Here is a 25,182-nt window from a genome sequence, read left to right as displayed (position 1 = left end):
ACCTCTGTTGTTTGCAAGCAATGTTGTCCTCTTCATCTCAGGTGGCTGTGGCTTCCAGTGTGCCATGAAACAGATCATTACTAAGTGTAAAGAGCCTGGAATGAAACTCAGCAGCACAGAGTTAATGGCTCTAATGGAAGCAAATGGATTACTATTCAAAGGTAAAAAGGAGGCAATTACCAAGTGGAGGAGTTTAAATATTGTAAGATTTTGCTCACAAGTGAAGGCAGAGGACATAGTAAACTTAAACAACAGATGGTTGCATTGCTACAGTAGTAGTAGGTGTTCTACCAGACTAGGGTAATGAAGCAAGAGATGGATGTTAGAACAAAGCTCTCAATATACTGGTCAGTCTGTGTCCCAGTCCTTGCCTTTGTCATAAGCTTTGGTTACAGAACAACAGCATAAGATTACACATAGAAGTGGTGGAAATGAAGTTCCTTCTCAGGTTAACTGTCTCACTCTCTGCAACAGAGTAAGGAGTTCTACAGTCTGGGAATATCTTGGAGTATTGTTACTACTCCTCTGGGTTGACAGGATTTAGTTTAAGTGATTTGGACACCTAGTGAGGATGTTTCATTGGATGCTTTTGATGGGAGGTATGCAAGGCACTGCCCATTAGAAGGAGGTGCCAAGGTGGATAGATGACATGTTGAAGAGATTATATCCCCAGTCTTGCCTGGAAATGCTTAGGGATTCTCGAGGATAAGCTGGGACTGTTGTGGGGTATAAAGGTTGTCTCATCTGCACTACTCAGCTTTTACCACTGCAGCCCCATCCAGGACAGATAGTCTAGAAAATGACAGAGTGGCTGATGGGAATCATCTTTTCCTTGAACCTGGAACTGATAAACATCACTCAGATTACTGTGTTTAATTCTGGTGCCCCAGTCTGAAGAAGATTAATACATTTGCAAATGTTGTGAAAAGGTCCAAAAAGGTAACTAAAATAATCTCAGATCTTTCCTAGGGAAAGTACTGCAACAGTAAATCATAGCATTTGTGTTTAGTTACCTTTTGTGCCCAGTCTTTCAGCAAGACTTTTAAAAATTACTGTCTTTTACCCTTCAAGAGCCAGTGTTAATATTGGGCCTACTTAAGTGCTGATGCAGGTGGTGTGACATTCATTCACATATAAGCCACATTGTTGTACAGTCCTTTTAGTTCTTCTTGATATTCCTACTGTAGTGCTAGAATGTTTTCAAATATCTATTGGCTTGTTATTTCAGCTGATTTGTTATTTTCCCAACAAAATTACTTGTTTTCACCTATTTAGATTTTATTTGCAGTATTTTCAAAATAAACAATGAATAACTAGAGGATGGCTTCAAAACCAGTCAATAAATGTGCTTATGATAGGCAAATAGTAATCAAAGATTATCAAAAATCCACTGTTTATTTTGTTTGTACTTTTGAGTGTAAGCATTTTTCTAAAAATTTTGTAGGCTGCAGAAATCATTACACCTGTTTTTAACTTAAAAATGTCTTAATTCTTAAGAAAAAAATCTAAGAAAAAAGTTCTATGTTAAGCACCATGGATTAGCAGAAGCAGAAAAAACAAGAGAAATCATAAAAGGTAAAGACTGAAAATAAAAAGAAAACCTCACCCTGATACTCTGGTAAACCAGGATTATCTGTGATTTCATTTGAGGCATGAAAACCCTTTCTGATCAGTCCCATAAACAGATCAAGCGGTCTGCTATTTCACTGTCCTCTGAGCTTCCACCAGTGTTGGTGTCACTTTAATACACCAATAAAATATGCCTGAATATCTAAGAAACAGATGAAAAATAGAAAAGGGCCCAACAATGAATCCTGTAGTAAACCACTGGTAAGTCTTTTGCACCTGTGACTCTAACCACATGGGTTCTGTTGCACAGCTTGTTAGCTATCTAAAGCACAATATTAGAATTTTGACCCATAGAACATTGATAATCCATTCTTTTTCATGTAGCCAGTGGCAATAATCACAAGTTACTCCACAGGATGGACTTACTCCCACAACAAAAAGGGCTCTGTCATTCATCCAAATTTGCAAACTTCCAACCTGACAGTTTATTTGACAGGCTTTTAATATCATTCGGGCACCTTTTTTGTGAGGATATGCTGCAGGTATTACAGGAGACTGCAAAATCTGCTACAAGAAAATCTTACATTTCTAAATGTAAGACGCATTTGATTTAATGTCATGAGAAAGGACTGGGTGTCCCTATTATCCTTACATACATGTTTGAGCTGCTCAGCTCTGGACTGGAATATTCTTCTATTTAAGGACATTTGTAAGCCATTTCTGCCTGTTTGCATATTAATCCTCCTTTTTCTCCTTATTTTAAGATCAAATGATTCCTAAAATAAGTCTTGTTCTTATTTTTCGTAGCCTCAGTTTTTCTTTTTGTGGGACAAGGCAGCTCTGAGAAACTTCCCACTTATCCATCCTTATATACTAGCATGTACTCTTGCACTTAAGTCATAATTCAGATGTGTAGCATGAGAAGAAAGCTCCCAAGCTTTGGTATATATGCAGAATGTATGGTATCCTTGGCAGGATATATCCCACTTCTGAGCAATACTGCAGTAGTGATCCATTTGGTTAGCTACTGTTATGGTAAGTTCTTACACAGTTGTACTTTTTCTAAGAATGACTGCTGACAAACTGTTAAAATCTAAGAAATAATGCTCTAAGATATGTATAAAAAGGAAATATTTGAGATGTTTTCTTTTCATGACACAGATAATCATATAATGTTTTTCCCTTTGTAGGTGGAATCCCTGCTTTGGTGGAGCTGCTGGGATGTCCAGATATAAACTTGCAGTGCATATCCTCTGCAGTGCTTTGCAATATCTCACAGGAACCCCTTGTGTCCAGGACTCTCTCAGCTGTTGGTGCAATCCCAGTAGTCATACAGCTGCTGCACTCAGAACAAGCTGAACTGCATTCTCGCTGCTCTCTGATCCTTGCTGATATGGCTCGCATTGACAACAATCAAAATGTCATCACAGAACTTGTACGTTGTAAATCTAAATGAAAGAAAAGTCTCCATATGTGCTGTCTATTTTCAGTTCAGTGCATTTTGTCTTATCCTTATGTTGCACTGCATGTTTCTTGCTTCACATCACATTTATCAGTCTTTCCATCTTACAGGCTTTGTTCTGCTGTCCAGGACCTAAGTTTATATATGGTTGCATGACCTGCCTGCCCAGTATCATCACATGTATGCTGCTGAAAGGTGTACACTGCTTCCTTTTCTATGGACACAATAGTTTTGTGAATACACTTTACCTAGAGCGCATAATATTAAAAATGTCAATGTAAGGTGACTGTGAGTCTCTCTGATCAGTCCATTTATTCCATCTAACCCAGGACAGCTACACCTCTTCTTCCCCTAGTCTTACTCTGGGTCCTACACATTTTTATGTCCCAGTGGCCTTACTACCCATTGTAAGTCATTCTAGTGGTCTGCTCTCTCTATGAAGCTGCATTTCATAACGGCTAGGGAGAACTGCTAGTCACTGACACCTTCCACCAATTGTTCTTCCACATATCTGCTTAAATACCTTATATACTCAACATCATTTCCACTGTCAATGTCTAGCAAAATCCCTAAGCATTTCCTCACACAGCCCTCCCCTCCATCCCCACCTCACTTAGGTTTCCTTTCTCTCCACCCTGTCCGACACTGTGATCTGCTTCTCTTTATAAGACCTTAAAAGATTGAACAGTATTCCCTATGAAGAAAAACAAAGACTTGGAATATGTGTATCATCATCATCATCATCATCTGCCTATCCTTGCACACCACAGCCATGGGTATACACCCTAACATCTGGTTTGCCTCCTTTTCACAATGAGTAAGATGGGTCATACTTTTTGTAGTAATAATGCCCAATTTTTTTTTTCTGTTCTGCACCTAAAAGCACATATTGTACCCTGAGTTATTATTCCCCACATTTTACACTGTACATTTGGAAGTGTACAAGCAAAGATGCCACCTCTCAGACTATGCCTCCTGGTTCCTTAAGCCCCATTTAGGCTTGTGCACTGATAACATAGCACTCCTCCAAATTCTTCATCATGTGCAAAGAGATTGATACAGTTTTCCATACTTTGTGTGACACTGGAGACACCCACATTAAATAAGACTGGACTTTGGACCAAACCATGGCAGACACTACTTGTCACCCCCAACCATCCCTCTCCACAAACAGTTATCCTCAATCCTTGTTTTCTAACCAATTTACTACTCTCTCTTTCTTACTCCCCTCATTTGCGCAAGAAGGCTCTGGTAAAAGATTTAAGTCAAAGTCTTTGCTGAAGTCCAGATAGGTCATTTCCACAGGGTTGCTTCTTTTCATCTTTCTCATTGCCTAGTCATAGAACTGAATCAGATTAGTCTCACAAGATCTTCCTGCTGTGAGCTCATGTTAGAATCTGTCTTGCAGCTCAGTGTACTTCAGAATATTTGACAGCCTTGACTTCCAGGTGAACTCGCCATCATTTTGTCCAGTAATGAATTTAGACTTACTGGATTGTAATTCCATGGGCTGCTTCTTGCTCCATATTTATGATGGACATGCCATGTCACTTGATTCCAATCTCCAAAGACCATTCAATTTCTAAAATGACATGGCAAAGAGCTCTGACAAAGTTCCATTTAGTGTTACAGTAGCTGCCTTTAAGATCCTGGGAGGGATCCCTTCAGGTATTTGTACCTTATCCTCATTTAATGCCCCAGTTCCTTCTGAACTTCCTCAGCTGTTATCACCTCATCTGTCCATCCACTCTTTTCTTCTGTTTTGTTCTTCTAGATATCCTGACTTCTTTTTCTTTGGTGAACACCAGTGAAAAATATTGGTTTGAAATGTTCACTAAATTTGTTGTCCTGTTTGGAATTCTGACCTCCACAAGCCAATTACTTGCTCACCCATTTTCTTTCTGTCTCTTCCACTTACAAAAAGTGTAATTTTTTTCTCTACCTCAATATGTATGGTGAGCGTTTCTTCCATTTCTCCCTTGAACTTCCATGTGCATGTTGGTGCCTTGATTCTGGCCTCTGCACAGGTCACCCACTGATCAACTCCTTTTTCTTTCATCCCTTCTGTTTCTATTCCTTGTTCCAATTTTCATCTTTCAAATGTACTATGCAAGTTTCCTTTTTCATTTACCTTTGCAAACTCAGCTCAGATAGTTCCCGTTATTATATTCCACAGTTTTTCCACTCATGGGCTCTTCTTATATCACAAGACCCTTGCTTGCTGACTCTCTTATCTTTCCATAGGTGCTCTGCATATATCCTCATAGTCTGATCTTTGTAATCAGACCTTCTCCTCTTCTTTGGCTAGTATGACCAACACCAATGAGTGGTAATTGTTCATCAGCAAAACCCTAACATCTACATCCCTCATCTCATCCTTTTTGCAGAAAACTAGATCAAGACTTCTCCTTTTCCTGGTTGTGGCTGTTACCTTATGTTCAAACCATATTATGATGATTGTCTTGATTAGCCCATCTTCTCCTCCCCAATAGATGATGGAATGCTTCAATTTGCCTCAGACATACTTATTTGTCATGTCATATTCAACAATTGCTTTCCTGACCATAACTTAGTGCTGTCCTTCACCAACTCTTCATCTTTAACAGTTGCATTGGGTAGCCTGTAGAATGTAGCAATATACAAGACAATTTTCAACAGCAATTTTACAAGAAAAAAGTTCCTCGTCCCCTTCCTCATCTGGCTGCCCTGTCTTCTTTCCTCATTTTATCCTACCATGTCTCATCCTGTTCTACACATTCTATTCAAATTCCTAACAACTCTTCTGGACTGATGAGTTCTACTCTGAACCTGCTATCTTTACATCCCTCCCTCTGCCAGCCTCCCTATCCTACATGTCAGTACCCCTTCCTTTTCATCTTTCTCATATACTCTATATACCACTTTTTTATCCTCCCTAGTGTTTTCTTTGATATCTACTCCAGAACTTTTAATTCCATTTCTTTACTTCCCTTGCTGTTACCATCATGCCCTGCTCCATCCCTATTACCTACTTTTTGAAATGCTGTTTTCCTCACCACATTATTGTGTCCCTTGTCCTCTGTACCTGGTTTTCCTTTCCTTATTTTTAGCTTCTTCCATTTACTGTCCCTCTCAACTAATTCTTCATTCCGGCCTAGCTCCACTCCCCATCTTGTCATTCTGTAATACTATCTCAGACAATGGCTATTTTTCCCTTGCCATTCTATCCTTGTTTGTAAAGGCATAGTAATTCTGAGGTGCTTTTCCATCCCCTTCTTTAGCAATGCTGTCCCATGGGGCTGAGATTGAGTCCGCCCATGCTAAATAACTTGTTGGATTCCCATGCTCCTGTTGTCCTAACATCCTGCTCATTTCCTAACCCCTGACCCAACAGTTAGTTAGGCTACCTGATACTCTCTTTACTGAGACAGTGGTTCCTCAGTGCAAGTAGTACTTATGAAACTGCCATTGTGCCTCACAAGTCCCTACATAAATTTATAACCTGTGATCCTTTCTGATGCCTTTTTCTACAGCACCCAATATCAGCTTATTTTTCCTATGCAGACAACTACCAATACCGCTTTTATTTATAACTGTTTGGTTACTATTTGGCCATTGCTGCCTTTGGGCAGGCCTGGAGTAATTTCCTCCTTAACCAAGCTTTTCACGTCTTCCAGTTATCCACTTACTGCCCATAATAAATGAGTCCTCAGCCATCAGATTCCCCTATATTCCTTCTAAGCTAGGCCTACTTGACCTCTGTCCTTCTCTGTTTTCCCTCCTCTTTCTCCACCTGGCCACCTGCTTACTATGACTTTCCTTTCTGCCTCCATCCCAGCCAAATCTCTTACACTTTTCCTTTTATCTTCTTCCTTCCTGTAGTAAACCCTGCATTCTAACCTCACATCCCCTTCCTCTGTTCCTGTCAGTGCCTTGCCTACTTCATGCACACAGCCACCTACTACTCAGTAGCTCACCACACATATTCTTGTCTGCCTCTTTTCCTTTTTGCCACCAAGGTCCTATTTTACTTCCCACCTGCCACTCATCCCACTGCTCTCCCTTCTTTTCTTCCTGTTCCCTATTGCATTATTGACTACTTGCTACTTAAGTCCTGATGTCTCAAAACCTTCCTCTTCTTTATTGTTCCTCATCATCTTGGCTCTCACTATCCTGCACTCTTCTACCTTGCACTCCTTCTCACACTCTGTTCCACTGACTAGTAAACTTACTTCCCACTGTAGCACTCCAACTCTCCTGTGAAGCTTTGCCACCTCCACTCCCACCCACATGCTATGCTTCCTGTTTTGGTCACAAAGCTTCCTAAGACAAACCACTGCCCTTTAGCTTGAATGAATAACCTGTGTCTGCTGTCCCCATCATATACTGCTCTTTTTGTCTCCCTCATACTTCTCCTGCTCATTCCTTCTCCCAAGAGCAGCCTTGGTCTGTCTAGAGTACACTGGCTGACTCCTTGTTATTCTTGTCTTAACCTTGCCACTGAGACCACTGTGATATTTCCACTATCTATTTTTCCCTTTTAACCTTTAGTCCAAATCTTCCCTAGCTTTCCTTCTATGTAGTTTGACTCCCCTAATGCATTTAATTACCTGTACTCACAGTCACACAACTCAGCATTTGGGTTTAATATGATTTGCCTGACTTTTCTCTTCATACATCTGGTCTTTCTCTTGTCTGTGATGCGCTATTAGGTATTTTGCTAAGAGTCCCTTGCCCATAGCCTCCAACCATAATACGGAGATTTAAAATTATACTGGTCACTCCTGTGGAAGTTTCTTTTTAGGATCACACATCACAAAGATTAACCACATCACCTTTGTAATGATAAGGGAAGACTAGTTTCCTCAGGACAGGAAATATTTAGCTTTAATGTCAGAAATATATTTACAGATACCCATCTGATTGCTAAGATTTACTTTTAAACAAGTAATGTATTCTGCTATATGTGCAGAGGCAGTCTATTCAAAAGATGGGAGATGTGCCAGATGACAAACCTATTACACCAGCAAGTACTCTTACTCTTATAGTGGACGTTTATGCCCCTGGAGTGGGTATTAGTTGAGCTGTTTGATTTGTGAAGATGAAATAGTTCAAAACATAAAAGGTCTTCCAAAGCATGGAATGCTAGGTAAGGATCAACTCTCCAGATCCTGTAAAAGAGTAAGTATGGGGGTAGATATTTTAGCCCATTAGAATAGCTTAAAGTGGGTTACACCAGAGAATTTTTCTAGTTAGAAATCTTTGGGCATTAGTGTTTCTGAGTTTCCTAGTGTAGCTGAAGAAGGTATTGTGGATGCCTTTGGTACTGGAAGTAATTATATGTTCGTAACTGGCTTTGAGTTATCTAATTGTACACCCTAGCATCTTGCTTAATAGTTTTGAGCTTTGAGTGTGGGAGACAGATTTTTTTTTCTATAAAGTTGATTTATATAAATATTCTAGTGTACTGGCTCATTTCTGAATTTATTGCAGTTCTTTTGGCAGATGTAAATGGCCTCTTCAATACATCTATTCATAAGGGAGTAGAATTCTGAGGATTATGCTAAGATAAAGGCTGCAACATAAATGAGTTTGTTTGGCAAAATAAAACAGTTTTACTTGTCCTAGATATCTGTAATTAGTAATAAAGTGGCTTTATAATAATATCAAAATACTGTGTGGTTTTCAAAAGTAGGAAGTCTTGATCTGAGGGTGGGGATAACACCTAAATTGACCAGAGTTTACCAGGGATTTAGAGACTGATGTTGTGAGACAGAAGGGAATAGCAGTTGTCAAAGGCAAGGTCAGAGAGGTTAATACATATGATGAGGGCAGGGACAGTTTGCACTAAGGAGTCGGTGTTCATAAAGTCATGGAATTTCTAGAATTATTTATTGAAGATTTATTTATTTAATTACTTATTTTACATTTGTTGACCTGGAGAGTCCGACTGGATACATGCCCATTTTCAATGGAGGCCCAGGGAAAAAGCTTTACAAATGAAATAACATAGTATGCAAATAACATTGATAAACACAAAATATAAAAGGTTACATACTTATTAATTTTAAAAAATACCATGAGATTACAGTATTTCAGTTGGTAGAGACAGACCTAAATAAGAGGAGGTTAGGTGAGATGTTAGGGATTCAGTTTGTGACTAGTAGTGGAGTTCAAGTTGGAAGGAGAATACTTTAGAACTGTCCGGGTAGATGTCAGGAGGTGAGACACCATAAGTAGGAGTTACTATTTTACGTCAAGGGAGGATGTAACAGGGACTAAAAGAATGGGGAAGAGGGTGGAAATGGGAGGTCAGCCTTGGGGGGAGCAGGAGCATATCCATGAGAGTTTTAGGTGTTCTTTGAGTGGTGTTTTGAATGAAATGTTAGAGTTGGCAGTGGTAATGGCAGAAGGTAAGGAGTTCCAGATATTGCCTATGTAATTCTGGAAGAAGGGAATCACCTGCTGTGTTATTGCTTTTGATCACATTGACAAGTTTTTTATCACTAGATCGAAGCTGTCTGGGATTGGTTTGTAGTTTTAGTAGGTTGGATAGTGCTGGGATTTTATCTGGAAGTAGTAGGAGTTTGTGAGCAAAAGAAAGCTGGTAGAATGATAAGATATTAGGGAACTCATGCCAGCTAAGTTGATGCAGTGAGAGACAGTGGTGGGCTAGGTAGGGGCATCAGTGGCAAATTTAGATATTTGATTGTAGCAGATGTTGAGCTTGGAAATTTCTGTTTTGGGTAGGTTGGTGAAGATGGGTGCGACATAGAATAGGGTAGAGAGGAGGTGAGTTTGAGCTATGGTTACTCTGGCAGGTTGAGTTAGAAAAGGTTTAGTTTTGTAAAGACTGCTGAAGTTTTGTGGATTTTTTATGGTTTGATTTATATGTAGATTGAATCTGAGGTTATTGTCAATGGTAACCCCTAGCAATTTAGTGTGAGTATCTGGAGAGATGATAGTACCATCTCTGGACACAATATTAAATGAGTTGGGCATTGTGGTGGATTTGTTAGGTTTGACTAGCAGCAGTTTGGATTTTTTGGGATTAAGTAGTAGTTTTTTGTTAAGAAACCATGTTTTGGTAAATTGGAAGGTTTTTTGGGTGATAGAGAGGAGTTCATGAGGATCATTGGGTGAGCAGATGGCTGTTGATTCATCTGCATATTGTATGAAAGTTGCATCTAGGCAGATGTTGTGGAGATTATTAATGAAAATGGAGAATAGAAGGGGTCCTAGAATGGACCCTTGTGGGACTCCAATAGTAATGGATAGCAGTGGGGATAGATAGTTGTCCCATCAAACTGCTTGTTGCCTTCCTTTTAAGTAGTTCTGAAACCAGGCTAATGCATGATTACTAACACCCAGATCAATGAGGGAGTGGAGTAGTTTAGGATGCTTGAGCATTTCAAAGGCTTTTAACAGGTCCAAAATAATGGCAGATGTTAGTTTGCCTAAGTGTTTGTTTTGGTTAATGTGGTTTGCGAAAGAGAAGGTTTTCTTGTGTAGCCAAACACAAATAGCAGCAACAAAAGAATTCAGCAATAAAATCCGCTTTAATAGTAAAACTGGAAAACCACCATTGATAGTTATGAAAGAGCCATGGTTGTTCCATATTGGACTAGGGCAAATTAAGTTATTAATATAGTAGAAAAGAATTGGACCATTTTGAAAAGTAACCCATCCCTGTGGTCCATTGCAGAATCTAAGCCCTTGTTTGTTTTTAAAACAGGTATAAACTTCAAAAAATTGTTTGAGGGAAAGTCTAGAGGTTATGGTAACCTCAAACAAGGTACCACAAGGTGTGGGGCATGTTCCCAATGTAGATACATTTGTGATAAGATTAATATAACACTACATAACTCTTTACAATCCAAAGTTTGGTTTGGCAAAGGAAATTGCCAGACAAAAGGGGTTGTGTATTTGGCAATGTGTAAATCCTGTCCCGTGTTCTACGGTGGAAAGACCAAGAGATGCTTGAGGGACAGGATTTATGAACACATTTATCAAATATCCACACACAACACCACTAATGCACTTTTTGAACGTTCAGAAGGATGCACCAATTTTAATGGTTTTACATTTGCTATTTTAGAAAAAGTATTGCCCAACCCTAGAGGAGGTGACTATAGAAGTTACATAGAAACAAGAGAGAGAAAATGGCAGATAAGGTTACAAGCCTGTCACAGCCCAGGCTTAAATGAAACAATTTCCCTTAAACCCATCTTGGTTCACAAAGCCACATTTCATTAAATTAAATTCAATGACTTAGATATGCTGATTAAATTAATAAGATACAAAACTTTTCAGTTTTAACATTTTTTATATATGATTTTACATGAGTTTATTAGTAGAAGTGTTTTTACTTGTTATTTATTACTAATGAATTAATTTGTGACGTCATTTTATGTGTGTTTAAATAGGTTCAAATGAAATGAGTGTTGATTCTGATGAAATCCCCGGTCAGGGGATGAAAGCGCTCAATCCGGTGGTTTTCCAGTTTTACTATTAAAGTGGATTTTATTGCTGAATTCTTTGGTTGCTGCTATTTGTGTTTGACTACACAAAAAAACCTTTTCGAGATTTCCTGACTGCTGACAATGTATGTTTTGTACTAGTGGTTTTGGTCAACACTGGTTGCTCCATTTTGTACATTTATTTAGTTTGTGAAAGAGAGTAGGGCTGTGGTTGTGCTGTTGGTGGGGCAGAATCCATGTTGTGTGGGAGAGAGAAGTTGGTTATTACGTAGGTATGGCATAAGTTGGTGGTGTATGCATTTTTCAAGTATTTTTGCTAGTGGGGACAGGATGGCAACTGGGGGATAGTTGGAGAAATTGGTGGATGTACCACCTTTGTGTAGAGGGATGATGTAGGAGGTTTTCCAGATTGGTGGGATGGTATGTTCAGATATGGATCTGTTAAGGCGGATAGAGATTGGGTAGGCAAGTTCATTAGCTGCCAGATGTAGGTATTCTGCAGGGATGCAGTGAGCTGCTGGGGTGGTAGGTTTAAGTTTTGTTAGTAATCTTTTGACATAGTTGGTGGGGATGGGTTGGAATTGGAAGATTGTTTTGGTCTAACTACAGGTTTGTGGAAATTAGTGGTGGTAGTAGTGGGCTGGATTTGAGCTAGTTTAGAGATGGCTTCTATGAAGTATTTATTGAATGAGTCAGATATATCTGTGATATCGGTAGTGGAGGTTGGAGATGGGATGGAGGGTTTGCTAGGGTGGAGTAGTTTATTTATTCCTGCCCAGGCCTTTTGGGGTTGTTTTGATGCCTCTTTTGCAATTGTAGGAAATAATTCTTTTTATCCAGGAGAATATTATTTTTTGTTTCTTTTCTAAGTTTTTAGAATTGTTCCCTATTTACTAAGTTTTAGTGGCTCTCCATAGGTGCCAGGCTCTATTCCTTTGTGCTATCTTTTTTTTTTTTAGTTTCTTTGGTGATCCAGGGGACTGTTTTCATTTTGAGTTTAGTAGTACAAGCTGGAGCGTGAGTATTTAAGATCTGTAGGAAAGTATTGTTGAACTGGGTTACTGCTTGTTCTAGGGGTAGTACTTTTAAGTATGTTCTAGTTATGGTGTTTTAGTTCAAGTTTGAAGCTGAATTGGTCAAAGTTACTTTTGTTCCAAGCAATTTGTAATGGGGGGGGGGGTAGAGTTGGTTTGTGGGTTGGTGGTTGCTAAGGGTGTCTGCAAGGACTCCTGCATGGTATGGAGTGTTGGTCTTATTTATCAAGATCCAGTCTAGGAGACTTTCTTTGGTTTTACTGTTTCCTAGTCTAGTGCTAGACTGAATGATTTGGGAGAAGCTGTAAAGGTTAATATGGGTGTTGGGGTTAGTAGTTGAGCATGTGTTCCAGTCAATATTGAAATCACCTAGGATGATGGTTTCTTGGGGTAGATTATGATTTACCCACTGTAGGAGGGCTTCTAGGGAGGGAATATTCTTATCTGGTGGTATGTAACAAGTAATAATATTGATCAATTTTTTTGTCATTAAGTTTGAGTTTGGCTAGGAGAAGTTCAGAATTATTAATGTGGGGAATGAGGATTAACGGTGACAATTTGTAAGTTGTTTTTGTAAATTAATGCTACACCTCCCCCTTTTTTAGACAGCCTATCATGGTTTAGTACATTGTATCCTGTTGGGAGGAATTCATTATCAGGTGTAGTGGGTTTTAGCCAGGTTTCAATTAATGATAGTATATTGGGGGAGTAGGTGGATTGTACAGCATGGAGTAGGTGCACTTTGTTATGATGCTATGGATATTTAAGCTTAGTAGTAAAAGGCTATTTTTGGTCTATTCATAGGTATCTGGTTGGGTGTGGGTCATGACTTAGATGTGGGTTTATACAAGGGCTTGACCCTGGGTTAGGGTGTATGTCAAAGGCTAGGATTAGGAGATGGCTTATATTATGATGTAATAGTTTGAGCAGTTTAGATAGGATGACTGTACTTATTTGTGATAAGAGATTTGGGAGAGGTTGGGAGAATTCTTCCTTAGGTGGAATAGTGATGTGGTGATATGTACTTGGGGATATGTGCAGGCTTTAGTGCAGGGTGGGAGGAGTGTGGCTGGAAGTATGCTTTGTTGGAGGTGTATAGGCAACATTGAGTATGGTGTGATACGAGGTAAGATAGTTAAGATAGATAAGGAGGATGGTGAGATTGAATGTAAGGAAAAAGCCTGATACAGGGGTAATTAAAGTCTCTCACAAAAATGGTCCAAGACTTTATAGACTTAATAAGCCTCTTATCAATTTGATGGAAGTAATAAGTATTTTCTTTAGGGGACAGGGAAGAAATGGTGTAGAAGACAGTGTTGTTGCAATACCTTAGGACCTTTAAACATTTTAAGGTGGCCTAATAAATATGGGCGTCACCATGTCCCACAGTTTCCAGATGTTCTCAGTGTGTGGTAGGCACAATACCCTCATGGGAAGGAAATGCTATTATTGTTCTGAAACCAAGTCTCAGTAATTACATAACTATGGATGTCTTCAAGGGCTAAGGTCTTCAAACCTGAAGCAGTTGCTGCAAGAGGAAGTTCTTGATATCATATCATGTCTTGATACTATGAAATGACACATTGCTTTCTGAAGGAAATGGGGTGAGTGCAGTGGTATAAACAGGAAAGAAAATACTGCCAGTATACGTACCAGTTCAAGATTTATTTCAGTGAGGAACATACATCATCTTTGTATTGAAGATGAACTGTAAAATGCTGAATTAATGCCTTTATGATAAAGACAGACATTTCATCACTAAATTCACAAGTAATTTTCAAAGAATTAACACTTTCACACAATGTGGCACACACACACACACACACACACACACACACACACACACACACACACACACACACACACAGACTCAAGAGTAGGGTTTGCATACAGGATGAGAGTGCAGTAGAACAACAACAAACCAAAATAAAAATGCTTGTATTGTATCTCTTTGCTGACCAGCTCAGAAGCCATCTCCATTCCAGAAGCAGTAGACACTGCCTAAAAGAGATGGAAATAACATTATAAAAAAAAAAACCTCAAGCTGGCCAAGATGTGTGAGTAAAATACAATTATAAACAGAGCTAAAGTGATTGTGCATAACAAAAATACTTCAGGAGATACTGATATTATAATGAATTATGCTTTGGGATTTTGGGAAACACAAATACCTGACTTTAATGTTTTTCTCCATTTGATTTTCAGATAATAATATGTACAAGTTTTTTGCAAAGCAACAATTACAAAATAATTTATCAGACAAACGTATTCATTATAAAATATTGTAACAAACAATATACAGTAAGTTCAAATGTATTAGAAAACATTTGCAATTAAAGGATATTATAAATAGTCATGGTTTATGGTTACTCAATCTACAGTGAACTGTCTGTAATGATTATTAGAGAAAATGACAGTATTAAGCAATTTTTATATAAGCCCTCAAGTTAAGGGCAATGTACAGTACCATTTGTACCAATGGGAATAAGTTAATGACTGAATCTTGAGTGAACAGTCAATTGTATGAACTAATGACTAATGTAAAAGCAAAGTGAATCATTCTTTATCCATTTAAGTATATATTTGCATTTGAAGACCACAGCACTCCAAATGGGCAGAGTCTATTTTCAGCAGAGGCTCAAGAATGGAATCCAAATGAATCGTGTGAGGTACTGCTGAAAAATCCAATACTTCAGTAACATAATATGCAGCAACATTCTGAGCATAATATATGGTCAAGTATGGTACTAAGCATCTACACGCGGACATTAATTCTGTAAGGAGTCACAGCTTTGGTGTGAAAAAATCCAAGAATGATGTAGGTGTATGGGGTCTCAGTACCAAAGATAATTTTGAAGTCTGGAGACAAATTATTTACAGGATATCTTTTGCTTAGAGATTTTTTTTAGATTTGGGAATTATGTAGGTATGTACTGTGGTTTACACTGGAAGTGAGAGCCTGTTCCAGAGAAGGAGTAGTCTCTGTGATACATACCTGTCTCTCCAGCAGGTCCTATTTGTATCACAGCCAAGCTTTAAGTCTTTAGAATGGGTAAATTTGGTTTGTTCATTTTGCAGATATGCAGGAGGTCCATCAGGGTGCAGTCTGACAATGTACTGTATGCCAGGCATAGATCTCCCCTCAACAGCCTGTAGGAAATAGAATGCAGGAATAGGGACTTGAGGTGGTCTGCATAGGACGTGATACTTATGACCTGTATTGTTTTGGTGAGGAACCTCTGTGGACATTCTAATAGTTGGATGTGCCTGGTTAGGTACATACCAAAGGGGCATTGTACTCAAAGATAGGGCTGACGAATGCCAAGTGCAGTGTAACAATGACCTCCTTGGACCCAGATGCAATACTTTTGTTTATAAGTAGGGGATGGTGTTGTCAAGTTACAAAGATTTAGAGGAACAAAGTTGGTTTGCTTAAAGAAATATATGAGAGTGATGGTGTCAAAGGGCTTTTCATTCTTGACTTTATTGTATTGAAAGGTATTAGTACGTTTTGCATGGTTCCATACAGAGAATACCAGACTGTAATTGCTAATGGAATCTGGCATGATGCCAGTATGAGTTATTTTATATTAAAACTAAGCACTGTATCAAGAATACCATTTTTACCTGATGTTTTATCTGTTCTTGTAGACATTTGGTTGGTTTGCATTGGCACAAAAAGAACAAGGGAGGGAGAGATGTTTACCCAGCAGCTAATGAACATTTAACATTCTAGACCCCTACTAACAGTTTTTCAGCTGGTATGTTGGCTATGAGTCATGTCAAGGAATTCTCAGCAGAGGAGTGAGCAACACTTGAATTATGCAGAGACACATATGGTGATAGATGTTTGACTGACAATTTTAATGAAGTCATGAGTAATGTATTTGTTGAAGGGCAAACAGACTGTAAGGTACAAATGATTTTATCTTAGAAGGTGAGTGCTATGCCTCCTGTACCCTTCTGGGTGTGAGTATGTTTGTACTGTCAATGCATGACTTTAGCCACATCTCTGATACTGAGATGTCAGGAACATTCAAACAGATACAGCTGTGGAGATTTGTTACCTTATTATGAAGCAACAGGCATTTAGGTGACATACTCTTAGGCTGAATGAACAATGCCAGAAGGATAGACTTGTGTCTGGCGGATGATGGTTTTGAAAATTGAACATATGTTAGGATACATACTCCAACAATTCAATACACTCATGTGTGGATCTGTGTACCGAAAGAAATACTTCAATAGCTGTGGATGTTTTCCTTTTTATTTGCAATGATTGCGTTTAAGTGCCAACATTTAAATAAAGCTGAAACATTACAAGTGAATAATAAACAAATGATTGTTACTGAGTTTGAGGGGTCGTATGATGGAGAGTTGAAGAATACAGTTCATATTGGAGAAATGAGTATGGGTTGAGGGACAATGTATCCTGTACACAAACAAAGATGATAGGCTTCCTCTTGTTTTAGCATTTGATATTATAGGTAGTTATATCATGGCACTTATAGAAGAGGCTAGGTCAGAGGTATTATGGCACAGTACAAGAAGAGAGTAGAGCAGATGGTAGAAAGTAGATGACAATATGAAAGTAAAAGGTAAACAATGAGATAAACTGCATTATATAGATAATAAAGATATAGACACCCATCACACATGATTCTGTTGCCTATGAAACCTTCCTTAGAATGCTAGTATCACCAAAGCACTAGAAGGTTTTCATTACATTTGAGTTCTGAGCTTCTGATGTGTAATTATTTGATGTCTGTATATGAGTAGTTGCTCACTGACTGAGAACAATTTTATTAATGCCGATTGCATGAAGGACATTTGGCTAAATGTGGTTTGGTCAAATGTTGCATTAAATATAATAATAGTTGAATGTGCTGTTATCTGTACAAATCACCCACTTTAGAGTTAGAGTTGGAGTCTGTATTAGGATTAGAATTAGAGGGAAAGCATAGTATTAGGCTTACATTTAGAATTAGGTTTAGGGTTAGTAGGTATGTGGATTATACTGCACTGTTTGAAATTACGTAGATGGTGGTATATTGTGCATTTTGCATGTTGAAAATCTGGTCTTCAGTGCTGGTGTAGAGTTGATGAAGCTGGCTTTAGTGACATTTTTCAAGAAATTATCCTAGAGTTATTTGTTTTTTCCACTAAAGCATAAATAGTAAAATGGTTGAATATGAGCACAATTAAAAAAAAAGCTGAACATGGTGGGCATATTAATTGTTTTGGTGCTACCAGAAAAAGTGCTGAAATTGTAAAAAAAGAATTCTAGATGGCAAAAGAATTCTGGTGATGCTAAATGTAATATGCAACAAAACTAAAAACTGATGCATAGTTCAGTAGTACCATCTAAAAAATTTAAAATTAATGTTAAAAACTGCAGGTTTTTACAGAAGCAGTTTTATCCAAAAACCTCAGTAACTTTGATTCTATAGAAAGATTTAAATGAGGTTTGAAATGTTTTTTTTTTTTGTTTTTTTTTGAATATGAGGCAGAACTGCATAGAACACCTGAGAATTTTTAACTGATTTTTGTATGGCATATTTTGAGAAAACACCTGGAAGATCTGACATTTTATCAAGCATTAAATACAGTAGCATTAATAGAGGTGATGGGTTCGTCCAATCAAATCATTTTTAATGAACCGTGACTGGAAATGGCTAGGAAAAAACTCACTGAAACTATTCTTGTTTGGTGTCTTGCTTTACCCCCCCCCCCCCACACACACACACACACACACACACACGCACACAAATCTACACATCACCTTCTAATCATATAACAATAACCCACGGTTGAGTGTGGGTAATGTTGGATTTACCCATGGTTGGCTTTGCCCTCGTGACCAAACAAAGCCAACTGTGGGTAAATCCAGCATTGCCCACACTCAGCCGTGGGTTATTGCTATTATGCAATGACATTATTTAAGAAAAAATACTTTCCTTTATTAAATAATGTCATTGTATAATGTCTCCATGCTGCACTTCTGTGGTTTTCTGGTATTCTGGGGCCTTTTCTGATGTACTGTGCATGCGTAAGGAACATGTGTTCCCACGCTTACTCAGTACATCAGTGCTGTGCAGAGGTACCAACATAAAAAAGATCTCGGTTGTTTTTTTTTTTTTTAAGATATCTTGCTATGTTCTTGTATAATATAGTGAGATAGCTTAAAAAAACAATGGAGATCTTCCTTTCTCTATTGCTACCATGCACAGCTAATGTCTCTACTTTTATAATCATTACTGTTCTTTACTCTATTACTCCTCCCTATCAACTTCCACCTTTCTGGAATCCACCTCATCAGACATTCTCAGCTGACTCCTCCAAGGATATTAAGCTCCATTTTTTCATTTGTTATGTTTTTTTCCTGTTTATTTTAGTTCTAACGGTGCAAAAAGGAATATTCCGTAAGTAGTGGGGCACTGAGCTGAGGTAGAATTACGTCTGTCTTCATGGTAAAGTATGGTCAGAACCCTTTTAATGATTTCAAAGAATATTTGTAACTGGTTGCAAGGGGTAGAAGAAGCTCACAATGGGCTCCGTTCACAAGCATGTGATATGTGCCGAGTTAACAGTGGAATCAAGCTGAATGGAGGTTAGGAGATTGGCCTCAAGAGTGTTATAAATACAGCATACTAATGTCCGTTGGGCGGGAGACCTGCAAATTTGAACTTGTAGATGCCTAAAGTAAAAAGCTTGATATGTGGGAAAATGAAAGTTAGCAGTGCCACGAACAAGCTGTGGTAGTAGTTTGAAATTACCAAAGCGGGATTAACCAAGTGATGGCCTGGATGAGGAAAATCAGCATTTAGCCTTTTTTAGTACATTTAGTAAAACGCTAAATTATGAAGCCCATAGATTAGTTTGACCAGAAAGAGGTGCCAATAGCTACAAAACCTGTAAATCCACAAACTGGTAGGGCAGTGGAGTAATGCTACTTGCATAACATAAAGCATAGGATGACTATAAGACGCTGGTGACTGAAAAACAGATGTAGACCTTTTTCCGTTAGTATATTCTTGGATTTGCAATGGGTACGCTGGTTGGGCTGGCCAATCAGCGTGCTCGTTTTTGAATATTTAAGGCCAGTCATTGTATAATTTGGTTTAACGACCACATACCATCAGTGGAACCAGCAGCCACAGATACTCTAGCATTAAAGCAGTATGTAGCTGGGAGAGTCTTTTGTTAACAGACTCTTAACTCTTCTGAGAAATAAGGATGTTTTGGGTGAGGCAGACTGTGGTGCAGACCTAATACTGATTGACGCATGATATAAAGCATGAATCCTACTATATGTGCAAAAGGGTCAATGCACAAATTAAAGATGGCTGAGGCAAAATGCAGGTAAGCAAAAATAATGAACAGTATAGCTTCATTAATTTAAAACTGTGTAAAACAAATCAAAATAACTGACAACTTATTTGGATTACTGCATTGATACAAGTAAAACTTATTATATTGAGTAGGATTGACTAGCTACTTTACTGATGGTTTCCATTAAGAAATACGATAAACAATTATAAGTATACCATGCAATTAATCAGAACTGTTATTAAATTAATGTGTGTGTGTGTGTGTGTGTGTGTGTGTGTGTGTGTGTGTGTGTGTGTGTGTGTGTGTGTGTGTGTGTGTGTGTGTGTGTGTGTGTGTATCTATTTGTGCAATGCTGGGCCAGCACTGCATCTATTAAGCAACTAAAACAAAATGAGCATCATACTAAACATTAAAAAAGACAAACAGAGACCAACCAAACTAAACTTGTCACATGTTTTATTGAAAATAATAAAAACAAATTAAAAGATTTAGTGCTTACATCCTGACCCATAGCAAGACTTCATCAGAGTAGAGGACTGCCATAACTCCATTATGTATAAATACTTACAACCAACTAATCAAATGCCATAGCTCTGCATGTCATAAATAATAGAACTCATCGTATTAAAGTGACTTCATCATCTTCTTTTGGCTGTTCCCATTAGGGGTTGCCACAGTGGATCATCTGTTTCTATTACTTCCTGTCCTCTGCATCTTGCTCTGTCACACCAACCACCTGCATGTCCTCTCTCACCACATCCATAAACCTTATCTTAGGCCTTCCTCTTTTCCTGTTACCTGGTAGCTTCATCCTTAGCATCTTTTTCCCAGTATACTCAGCATCCCTCCTCAGCAGATGTCCAAACCAACGTAATCTTGCCTCTCTGGCTTTGTCATCAAACCTGCCAACCTGGGCTGACCCTCTAATATACTTATTTCTAATCTTGTCCACCCTCGTCACACCCAGTGCAAATCTTAACATCTTTAACTCTGCCACATCCAGCTCTAACTCCTGCCTTTTTGTCAATGCCACTGTCTCCAACCCATATAACATAGCTGGTCTCACTACCCTCTTGTAGACCTTCCCTTTCACTCTTACTGGTACTCGTCTGACACAAATCACTCCTGACACTCTTCTCCACCCACTCCATCCTGCCTGTACTCTCTTCTTCACCTCTCTTCCACACTCACCATTACTCTGAACTATTGATCCCAAGTATGTAAACTCATCCACCTTCGCCACCTCTACTCCTTGCATCCTCACCATTCCTCTATCCTCCCTCTCATTCACACACATATATTCTGTCTTAATCCTGCTGACCTTCATTCCTCTTCTCTCTAGAGCATATCTCCATCTCTCCAGGTCTCCTCCACCTGTTCCCTGCTCTCACTATAGATCACAATGTCATCTGCAAACATCATAGTCCATGGGGACTCCTGTCTGATCTCATCTGTCAACCTGTCCATCACCATTGCAAATAAGAAAGGGCTCAGAGCTGATCTTTGATGCAATCCCACCTCCACATTAAACACATCCGTCACTCCCACCACAGACCTCACTGCTATCACACTACCCTTGTACATATCCTGTACCACTTTTACATACTTCTCTGACACTCCCGACTTCCTCATACAATACCACAACTCCTCTCTAAGCACCCTGTCATATGCTTTCTCTAAGTCTACAAAAACACAATGCAACTCCTTCTGACCTTCTCTGTACTTCTCCATCAACACTCTCAGAGCAAACATCGCATCTGTAGTGCTCTTTCCTGTCATGAAACCATACTGTTGATCACTAATCATCACGTCCCTTCTTAACCTAGCTTCCACTACTCTTTCCCATAACTTCATGCTGTGACTGATCAGTTTAATCCTTCTATAGTTACTACAGCTCTGCACATCACCCTTATTCTTAAAAATCGATACCAAAACAATTTTTCTCCATTCCTCAGGCATCCTCTCACTTTCCAAAATTTCATTAAACAATCTGGTTAAAAACTCCACTGCCATTTCACCTAAACACCTCCATGCTTCCACAGGTATGTCATCTTTACCAACAGCCTTTCCATTCTTCATCCTCTTCATAGCTATCCTTACTTCCTCCTTGCTAATCCATTGCACTTCATGATTCACTATCCCCACATCATCCAACCTTCTTTTCCTGTCATTCTCTTCATTCATCAACCCCTCAAAGTACTCTTTCCATCTGCTCAACACACTCTCCTTGCTTGTAAGTATGTTTCCCTCATTATCCTTTATCACCTTTACCTGCTGCACATCTTTCCTAGCTCGGTCCCTCTGTCTAGCCAATTGGTACAGGTCCTTTTCTCCCTCCTTAGTGTCCAACCTTTCATACAACTCTTCATATGCCTTATTCTTATCCTTTGCCACCTCTCTCTTTGCCATGCACCTCATATCCTTATACTTTTGTCTACCTTCTTCATCTCTCTGACAATCCCACTTCTTCTTTGCCAACCTCTTTCTCTGTATACTCTCCTGTACTTTCTCATTCCACCACCTTGTCTCCTTGTCGTCCTTCCTCTGTCCAGATGTCATACCAAGCACCTTTCTAGCCATCTCCCTTACTAGCTCTGCTGTAGTTACTGAGCTATTTGGTAACTCTTCACTGCCACCCAGTGCCTGTCTTAACTCTTCCCTGAACTCCACCTCACAATTACGCTTTTTCACTTTCCACCATTTGATCCTTGGTGCTGCCCTCATACTCCTCCTCCTCTTCTTGATCACCAACGTCATCTTACAAACCACCATCCTATGCTGCCTAACTACACTTTCCCTGGTCACCACTTTACAGTCTGAAATCTCCTTCAAACTGGCCCTCCTACATAAGATATAATCCACCTGTTTGCATCTTCCTCCACTCTTGTATGTCACCCTACGCTCCTCCCTCTTGTTAAAATATGTATTCACCACAGCCATGTCCATCCTTTTCGCAAAATCCACTACCATCTGACCTTCTGCATTCCTTTGTTTAACATCATACCTACCCATCACTTCCTCATGCATTATGTTCCCTTCACCAACATGAACATTGAAATCTGCTCCAATCACCACTCTCTCACCCTTGGGTACAGTCATCACCACTTCATCCAACTCACTCCAAAATTTTTCTTTCTCGTCCATCGCACACCTAAATTGTGGAGCATATGCACTAACAACATTCATTATTACACCATCAATTTCCAGCTTCATAAACATCACTCTATCCGACACTCTTTTCACCTCCAAAACACTCTTAGCATACTGTTCCTTCAGGATAACTCCTACACCATTTCTCCTCCCATCCACACCATGATAAAACAATTTGAACCCACCTCCAATACACCTAGCCTTACTCCCCTTCCATCTGGTCTCTTGCACACACAATATACCAACCTTCCTTCTGTCCATCATATGGGCTAGCGCTCTCCCTATACCAGTCATACTGCCAACATTCAAAGTTCTGACCCTCACTACCACAGTCTAGCCTTTCTCCTCTCTTCCTGCCTTCAGCCATGCCTTCCACCTCCTCTCCTCCTTCAGCCAACAGTAGCCCAATTTCCACCAGCACCCTGTTGACTAACAGTACTGGTGGCAGTCGTTGTTAACCCAGATCTCGATCGATTCGGTATGTAAATATTTACTGGTGTCCGCATGAATGATTTGGCCAGGTTTTACACAGGATGCCCTTCCTGACACAACCCTCCCCATTTATCTGGGCTTAGGACCGGCACAAAGAAATGCACTGGCTTGTGCATTTCCAGTGGCTGGGTTATCGTATTAAAGTGACTTGCCAACAATAAAATCATGAATAAATAAATAAGTGAAAAATGACTAAAATAACCAACAAGTCACAGGATAAAATTCACACATGCTTCAACAATAAAATAAAATGATGTTTAAAATAAACACAAAATATGTATTATACAATATTGGCCTTCTTTTTCAATATACTAATTAAAGACAAGGAATTGTGAATTCCTGGGCTAACTGGGGCATTTAGCCTCAGCTGCCATGTAAGTTCCTTAAGTTCAAGGAGTGTATCAAAGTCATCCATTAAATCTGAAACCACCACTCAATCGATTATAAAGAACGTAAACTTTTTATAATTTCGACACCCACTAGTATGCCTAAAAAGGATGTTTGTAGACTTATTTTTCCTAATATATACGTGTTCCCATATCCTTTCTCTCAATTTTCTATTTGTCTTCCCCACATAGAATACATTGCAAGAATTGCAACTAGCAAGGTAGACAACATGGTTGGTCTTACAATTACATCTCCCAGGCAGGGAATAGTTTTCCCAAAAGCATCTACTACTGTGTAGGGTCACTCGTATAAATCTGCAAAACTTGTCGAACCCACGTTTTCTCATTACACCTTGTCCAAAAATCGATTTCCTGCTAACAGTGTCAGTCTCTAGTAGGGCTTTAATATTTCTTCCCTTGCTTAATACAATTATCGGGGCTAAACCCAAAAGCCTCCTAATCTCATCAGGAAATATGATATCCCAATTATGTTTTACTGGATTAATATATCTAAAAATATCCTTGCTGTGAGGTAACACTGAGGTGGACAAATCAAAATGTCTATTAATTCTCATTTCATTAAGGTTCCCACCTACATTCTGCTCCGTCTGAAATTTAATCTTTTAAATAGGCACAAACCGTTCATTGTGAAGACCCACAACTTCCACCTTAATGTTCCTTAAAAGTTGAATAAGATACCCTCTCTCAATGAACATACAAATGAAATGGTAAATCTCATTATCAAATACGTTGTCATCAGCCATCAACCTTGATAATCTCATCATTTCAAGATTGACAATTGACCTTCTTTGATGAAATGGGTGACAACTACTAAAATAAAGATACAAATTAGAAAATGCATCCTTTCTATAAATAGTTGAAGTGTAGCACCCATATAACAAGTTATTTTCAAGAAGGATATCCAAAAAAAAAGAATCCTATTAACTCCTATTATATAGGTAAACTTTAAAAAAGTGGTGGAGTTCTGCCCCTGAGAATAAAAAATTCCCCATTGCTCAATAGTGCCTTTCCATAAAATCAAGACATCATCCAAAAATCTCTAACAATCATGCACCAATAGTAGAAAGTCAGGGCTGAACACTACCTTTTCCTCCCAAACCGCTAAAACAATATTGGCATGCACCAATGGCCACCCCAGACACCTGATGGAAATATTCGCCCTTGAAATGGATAAAATTATTGTTCGGGGTTAATTCCAAAAGGGTGGTAATCACTTACATATCTTGGGTGGCCAAGGATGTATGTTCAGATAAAACACTAAAAAAAAAATTCAGTGC

At 38.9% G+C, this 25,182-nt stretch overlaps 1 protein-coding gene across 1 annotated transcript in view; it reads left to right on the top strand.

The window, feature by feature from the left end:
- Positions 1 to 25,182, top strand: part of LOC122802354 (ankyrin and armadillo repeat-containing protein-like) — a 1,115,117-nt gene that overhangs the window by 737,270 nt on the left and 352,665 nt on the right. Inside the window, exon 14 of the mRNA XM_044071991.1 lies at positions 2,760 to 3,004. Within this exon, the coding sequence (XP_043927926.1) occupies positions 2,760 to 3,004 (245 nt within the window). The remainder of the gene's footprint in view (positions 1 to 2,759; positions 3,005 to 25,182) is intronic.

This window comes from Protopterus annectens, chromosome 5.part0 (assembly GCF_019279795.1).
Source record: "Protopterus annectens isolate FY-2018-M chromosome 5.part0, PAN1.0, whole genome shotgun sequence".
Taxonomy (NCBI): domain Eukaryota; kingdom Metazoa; phylum Chordata; order Ceratodontiformes; family Protopteridae; genus Protopterus; species Protopterus annectens.
This window is presented reverse-complemented; position numbering and strand designations above follow the sequence as displayed.